The 6,877-nt window shown below is 65.4% G+C and overlaps 1 protein-coding gene across 1 annotated transcript; it reads right to left on the minus strand.

Annotated features, from left to right (window-relative positions):
- Window positions 1–2,093: 2,093 nt before the first annotated feature.
- Window positions 2,094–5,052, minus strand: ENPP7 (ectonucleotide pyrophosphatase/phosphodiesterase 7). Its single transcript, XM_040989378.1, has 5 exons — window positions 4,791–5,052; window positions 4,084–4,229; window positions 2,876–3,502; window positions 2,452–2,671; window positions 2,094–2,170 (listed from the first exon to the last, which is right to left on the minus strand). The coding sequence occupies exons 1-5, from the start codon at window positions 5,050–5,052 to the stop codon at window positions 2,094–2,096; spliced, it is 1,332 nt and encodes a 443-aa protein (XP_040845312.1).
- Between the last annotated feature and the right edge of the window lie 1,825 nt (window positions 5,053–6,877).

Consider the following 6,877-nt stretch of genomic DNA (forward strand, 5'->3'; position numbering starts at 1 on the left):
CCTGTCACACACCCAGTGCGCACCCGCCTGCATGGGCAGCACAGCTCACACCTGCGTCTGGCCCATGTTATTGGCAGCACCTGGACAGACTCGGAGCAGCTGCAGGAGCGGACACTGATACATCGATGACGTGTGAAGTGACGTGTGCAGCTCCCCTCCCTGGGGCCTCAGGACGCAGTGTGTGGCTTTATTCCTGGAATTATGGCGTCAGGGGTCAGCCGGGCCCTGTGCTTGGCCACTGGGCATCTGGAAGATACCCTGTGTCTTCCGGAAGCTTCTTGGCCGGCGAGAGCTGAGGCAGCACTTGGGGGTCCCCCAGCGGTCACTGCTCACTCTCTCCGGTTCTGCGGCTGACACTTAGGAAAAGACAGAAGCCGTCGGCGTACGTGAGAGCTGGACAGCAGTGGCCAAAGCTCGCGCGAGGCTGGACACGTGTCGCCCACACGGTCAGGCATTCCTTCCTGGGGCCGCCGCTGGGCCCTGCTGTGCGCCACAGGACGCGGGCTCACACTCAGTGCGAGCTCCTGCAGGAAGCTTAGCCAAGACCGGGGCTGGAGGGCAAGCCTGAAGGCTCCTTTATTATCATCTGCTTGGCAGGGCAGCAGGCAGAATCTTCCATCCCCTGGTTTGCTCCCCGCTGGGCCAGGCACTCCGTCCGGGTCTCTCACGGGGTGGCGGGGGTCCGTGCCATCGTCTGCTGCCTCGCAGGGTGCAGGTGCAGGGAGCTGGGTTGGAAGGGGGGAGTCAGGACCTGTGCTCTGACATGGGCCTGGGTACCCCGAGTGGCAGCTTCTGCTGCCTCACCTGTCCCTCAGCATGTGTTTATGGGCATATGTGTAACACAGACACATGTTCCAGGTGCACATGCATGAGCATGACATGTGTGACATGTGTGCTAGGTACACACGTCTGCACGCGACACACGCAACCACAAACATACATACAAGCACACACATGGGCCGCACCACGTTGTACATGTGTGTGTGGGGGGAGACAGCCTCACCACTTGACCTGGGTGTGTAAGGGAGGAGCCTGCTGTCCTCGCTGCCCACGTGCCGGGCCCTGTCCCTGTGGTCCCAGTGACCCCTCATGCACTGCGGCTCTCCTTCCTGGCCGGCTGACAGCTGGCTCAGGCCCAAGGCTGCACTTGAGCCCGGGGCCTCTGCTGGGGCCATGCTGCCGGGCACAGGCTTCCCTGGGCCCAGGCCAGGACGGCCAGGCCTGGGTGCACCGGGCCTCAGCCCAAGGCCTCACGCTGGCACTCGCTGAGCTGCAGGGTCAGAGCATAGGCGCCTTTGGGGGTGCAGCCAGGTGCCCAGCGGCTCCAGGTGGACTCGGGCTGGGAAGGATGCCAGCTTGTGGCCTGGGCTCCGGCTTTGCTCCCGCGCGCCGCCGTGTGGCCGCGGGCAGCAGTGCGCCCCGTGGCTGGGGCAGGTTTTGTTCCTGGGAGGGGGGACCCCCTAGGTGGGGTGGCACATCTGGGCAGGTGTCTCCCGCCAGCACCTCTGGAGGCCTGGACCACACGAGGGTGTGGACTCCACATGTGTCCGCGACCTGACTATCCTGCCCCAGCATCTCCCTTCCTGGAATCTGCCTCTTGTCCCCCCCTCTTCCCCAACCTCACACCTGAGACAGCCCCCGCTCCACCCCAACCCCTGCGCTCAGACCCTCGGGGCTATGGCATGCACCGCCCCTGGCTGGGCCAGGCTTTGCACTGACGTTGTCTGTCTTGTCTGTCTTCTGCAAGCCCTGTCCTGTCCACTGCATGTCCCCGGCCCAGAGTGGAGCCTGCGTGGATGTTCAGCAGGAGTCAGTGACCAGTGACCACTGTAACTTTGCAGCACAGAGGTGCCCAGCAGCCAGGCCCACAGGTGGCTGGAACCAGCCTGGCTCGGCAGGGAGGCCAGCCCAGCCCCGCACAGAGGGACTGGGACTGCGTGCCCATGGGTGGCCGGGTGGGCTGGCAGCTTTGGTGGCTCAGCTGTGTGGTGGGCATTGGGCATGGGAATGGGAGTGAGGCAGGTGTAGCCTTCTGCCCTCCGCCCTCCGCCCTCCACCCCGGGCCTCTGACCTTGAACAGGGATGGGATGGCATCAGGCGACCTTGGCCAGCAGCAGCATGACCCCCAGCAGGCCCATCACCGAGGGCGGCCGGCGGCTCAGAGTCGACCCTAGGGAAGGAGAGAAGCCTTGAGGGAGAGAAGGGCCAGTCCTGCCCCAGCTGCCCACCAGGACCCTGCGCCCCTGCCCGACTTCCTTCTTGTCTGTCCCTTGGCTGCATGGAACCCTGGCTAGGAGGTGGGTCGGGCTGGGAGAGGTGCCAGACAGCAGTCCCTCCAGGAGAGTTTGGCTGCTTCCTGAAACCAGGGACGGGACTAGGGCAGGCAGACCCACCCGGGGCTCCAGATCACCAGTGTGGGACCGAGGGTGCGGGTGGGGCACCTTGGCTCACCTGACCGCAGCAGGGGCCGCAGGACAGCCGGGTCCCCGTCATTGGCCTCGGGCTCGATGCCCAGCAGCTGGCACATGAGCTCATAGACGTGCACGCTCTCGAAGGGCTCCACCTCCAGGCCCGCCTTGAAGCTGGGGCCCACGGCCCGGAAGATGGTCTTCATGTCCATGTCCCCGTTGTCGAAGCCGTGTTCCCCGTTGTTGAACTGGACGCTGTATCTCTGTTGGTAGGGGAGGCGGGGGTCCAGATCCACGCCGCGAGCTACGTCTGCCCCCTGCCCCAGCGCTAGCCGGCCTCCTGCAGGTCACCCGCGTAGCCAGGCACGTGTGCGTGCTCACACACCCAGTTGTGTTGCACAGGCATGGGTTCTCCCTTGTGGGCCCGGAGAGGCAGAGGGAATCCTGTCCCCCAACAGCTGACTCACCCCGTGGATGACGTAGCCGGGGTCACTGTACATGAGCAGGGGCGTGATCCTGGGGTGGCCGGCGTAGTGGAAGGCCCTGGGGAACTCCTCCTTGCGGTAGACGTGCAGCCGGGGGTGCGCGCCCCGCAGGGCGGCATACACTTGCTCCAGGCGGCCCTCTTTGGGCAGCAGCATCCCGTTGGGGCCGTAGTCCAGGAGTTCAAAGTCAACATCCTGGAAGGTAAAGTTGGGGAGCTTGTGCAGCTCCACCAGGTCAGGCGCTGTCTTCTGCACGCTGCTCATGCCGTGGTCGGAGGTGACGATGAGGTCCAGGCTGTCCGAGAGGCCGTGGTGCGCGATGCTGTCCCGGATGTAGCCCACGGTGCGGTCAACCTGCTCCACCACGGCCTGCCTCTGTGGGGAGTCGGGACCGTACCTGTGCCCCGTGGAGTCTGGCTCCCCGAAGTAGAGCGTGACGAGGTGCAGGTCGTGCTGCGTGAACCACGTCATCACTGTGTCCACGTTGGCACGCCACTCACTCTCATTCCCATAGTTGTGCAGGGCACCCTCCTTGCGGCTCAGGGTCACGGCCACCCCTTGGTACGTGACGTTGCCGCCAGGATAGAAGAAGGAGCCGGTCCGTAGGCCCTGGCGGAGTAAGGCTGTGTCACTGCCTGGCCGGATCCGTCGCCTCCCACCCCAGGCCTCGCTTGCCCATACGCTCAGAATTCAGGCAGGGCCACGGCGGGGCTCTCCCTGTCCTGGGGGCTCTCGTCCCCGCTTGGGATGGGCAGGCGTCTGTTTCGCTGCCCATCCCGTCCAGCCTTCAGCCTGGCCCCTGTCCCTCATGACACAAACCCATGCTGACTTCACACCTCTATCTGGCCACCTAGCACCCCGAGGTCCTCCACTCTGGCTCACTGCACCCTGGAGAGTCATGTCGGGTGCACTTGGCTCACCCCAGGGTACTGCAGACTGGGCAAGGGACTCCAGGGTGCCCGAGCAGCCCAGCTTCTCTTCATTCTTGGCCCCTTGGAGCCCAGCCGTCCTCCCGGGGGCAGCGCCAGGGCTGCCTCCGAGAAGACACAGCCCTCCACCTTGGTCCTGGGCTCCAGGGAGGGGCTGGAAGGGGGTGGTGTCCACGGGCAGGGCCCCAGCAGCCCTCACCCTCTGCACACCCCACCCCAACCCTGCCGTGGACCTGCCAGGTGCTCCATGCATGGCCGTACCTGCCTCTGGGCGGTGACCCAGATGGGCACGCTGCCGTTGTCCCACCAGCTCTGGATGCCCAGTGTGGTGTAGTAGGGTAGCTTCAGTCGGCTGCTGGTGTTATAGAACATGTTGTGTACCACCCCGTGGTTCTCCACGTATTTCCCTGCAGGGAGGGGCACGGGAGGTGGGCTGCCATGGCGCGTCTCTGCACACCGTACCCTCTGTGGGACCCTCACTGCACCTCAGCCCCAAGTACCACAGCCACGGGCTCACAACCCACAGACGCGTGTCTGAACCTGAGCTGCAGTCTCCTCCGTGCCCACGAGAGATTGGGAGGGGCCCGCGCGGCTCTGGGGTGAAGCTCCCGTAGGAACCCCGGCCCTACTGCCCGTGGCATCCAAGGCCCCGCGGGAAGCAAGGGTTAACTATGGCACAGGACACATGTTCAGCGCACACGAGGGTCTGAGGCCGGGGGGAGAGTGATGGAGACGGTCACACCTGTGTGAGCAACCAGGATGGACTGTGGCGTGAGTGTGACCCGGACAGCATCTGCTCCGGCTGCCCCCCTTGCCACCTCCTCCAGGAGCCCTCGGGGCTGCTGCCCCTGTGGGGACTTGGTGCACCTGCGTGGGGGCTCCCCTGGCTTGGCTTGCTGCAGCGACCCTGACTCGGATCAAAGGCCCCTTGCGGCGGTGCCCAGGTGGCACTGTGTGGCCCAACTCACCGGTGACCAGTGTGAAGTGGCAGGGGCTGGTGAGCGTGATGAAGGCGGGGGTCATGTAGCGTGCCTTCACGCCGTCGCGGGCCATGGCGTCCAGATTGGGGGTGTCCACGTCCTGATCGTAGTCCCAGCGGAAGCCGTCGAAGGACACAAGCAGCAACTTGCTCCGGGGGCTGTGAGCGCTGCCCTGCCTGTGGACGGGCGCCCCAGGGCAGCAGGGGACCAGGACGGCGGCCAGGGCGAGGAGGACCGCCGAGGGCTTCATGCTGGGCTCCGCAGACGACCAGGTGCACCGAGCTGGCTCGTGCCCAGGGTGTGGCCAAAGTCCAGGGCAGCCCAGCTCTGCAGGGGGAGGCTCCAAGTGGTATCCGTGCTACTCTTGCCCCGGGCCTTGCAAGGTGGGGGAACTGGGCATCCACCTGGGTTATGGGTCCCTCACAGCCCTCCAGGCCCTCACTGTGACTGTGGAGGACCCACGGGGCGGGGTGGGGGCACCAGGAGCCCCCCTCCAGCCTGTGGTTGGGGGAGGCCTTGGGGGCCTTGACTGCCCGGCTGAGGGCCACCTTGTCCCCAGAGGGTCCAGCCTGGACACCTGCTGTCCCACTGTGTTGGGGTACTTGGGAGGCAGTGAGCCCTGTATCCCTTCCTTGAGTGCATGGAAGCTCAGGGGGATGCAGGGGGCAGGCCCAGGGCACGGTGGGCATGGGCAGAGGGGAGGCCCAGGGCACGGTGGGCATGAGAGGAGGGGAGGTCCCAGGCACGGTGGGCATGGGCAGAGCGAAGCTCGCCCATGTCTGAGCGCCCACGTGGTACCGCCAGCTGGGGTTATGGCCGTGGGAGCCACAGCTGCTGGGGTTGGGAGGGAGCTGCAGGTTCTGCTAGGGGAGGCCTTGTTGATTGTATGAAACACCTGGGAGCCGCCAGTGTTAACGTTCCGAGCCATGCACCTGCCACCTGCCACCCCACCTCCCGGGCTTCCCGACACCACTGGGACAGGCTCAGGGTGATTCCTAAGTCCGCCTAGGGCTGTGGCTCCCTCCTGGGGGCCCAGGCACCTGCCACCTAAAGCGACAGGCAGAGCCAGTGGGCCACTTGGTGAGTGAGATGGGGGCTTCATTCCTTCAGTGTTGGAGCTTCCATACGGGACCCCAGGATGGACGGAGGTGGGAAGGTAGCTGTGCCCGGGGCCTCCCCTTCGCCCGCACTCTCTGTGCCCGGGGATAGGCATGGAGGTGAGGAAGCATGGAGTGGAGGAGGAGGGCCAGCAGGGGCTGAAGGTGCGCTGGGGCAGCTGGGGTCTGAGCCATGGTGGGGGGCCAGTCGTCTCTTCCATGGCAAGATGGCTTCCAAGGAGAACGACTACATCTCCCAGCATCCCATGCAGTGAGCTTTGGCCATGTGACCAGGTGTGGCCAATGGGGACAAATGCCTCGTGTCATGTGACAGCTCCCTGCCTCTAGAATCTGGCTCCTGCGGTGGTAGGGGTGAGTGGGAGGTGCCTGGTCCCCCAGCTGTCCTGGATGGCTCAGCTTCGAGGGGCCCTGCGGTGCTGGAGGTGCGACTCTTGTGGTCTGGGGCAGCCCCTGCACCTGCTTTCCGCCTACACCCCACCTGCTGGCTTGAACTGCGACCACCCAAAGCCTGGCCAGTGGGCGCAGGGATGGCTGCGTCCTTCCCCGCCTCTCCCTGGCCTCAGCCCTCCATGGGCTCCACTTGCAGCCTCGCAGGGGCCCCACTTCTCTCTGCACCCTGCAAGGAGACATGCCGAGTTGCCTTGGGTCCAAGTCTTGTCCTGTCATCTTTGCTGGACTCTGCTACCCATGTGGACTCCAGGGGTGCCTGGATCGCTGGCCGAGGGTTTTCCAGAAGGGCTTGTCCTGTCCTGGGAGGTTGGTGTCCACCGGCCCTCTTCCCCCGCCCAGCTCGCCCCAGGGGAGGGAGTGGGCTGCACCTGACCAGAGGCCTGGACTGTGGTCGGGTCTGGGGTCCCCGCCCCTCCCCCCAGCATTGGTGGCCCTTAGGGAGGGCTGGGGGCGGGGCGTGGGGGTGCTAAGGATCTTTCTGGAAGCATGTGGCCTCTGTTACTCCTG

This window comes from Ochotona curzoniae, unplaced genomic scaffold (genome assembly GCF_017591425.1).
Source record: "Ochotona curzoniae isolate NIBS_2020 unplaced genomic scaffold, NIBS_Ocur_1.0 contig_523, whole genome shotgun sequence".
NCBI classification, from domain to species: Eukaryota; Metazoa; Chordata; class Mammalia; order Lagomorpha; family Ochotonidae; genus Ochotona; species Ochotona curzoniae.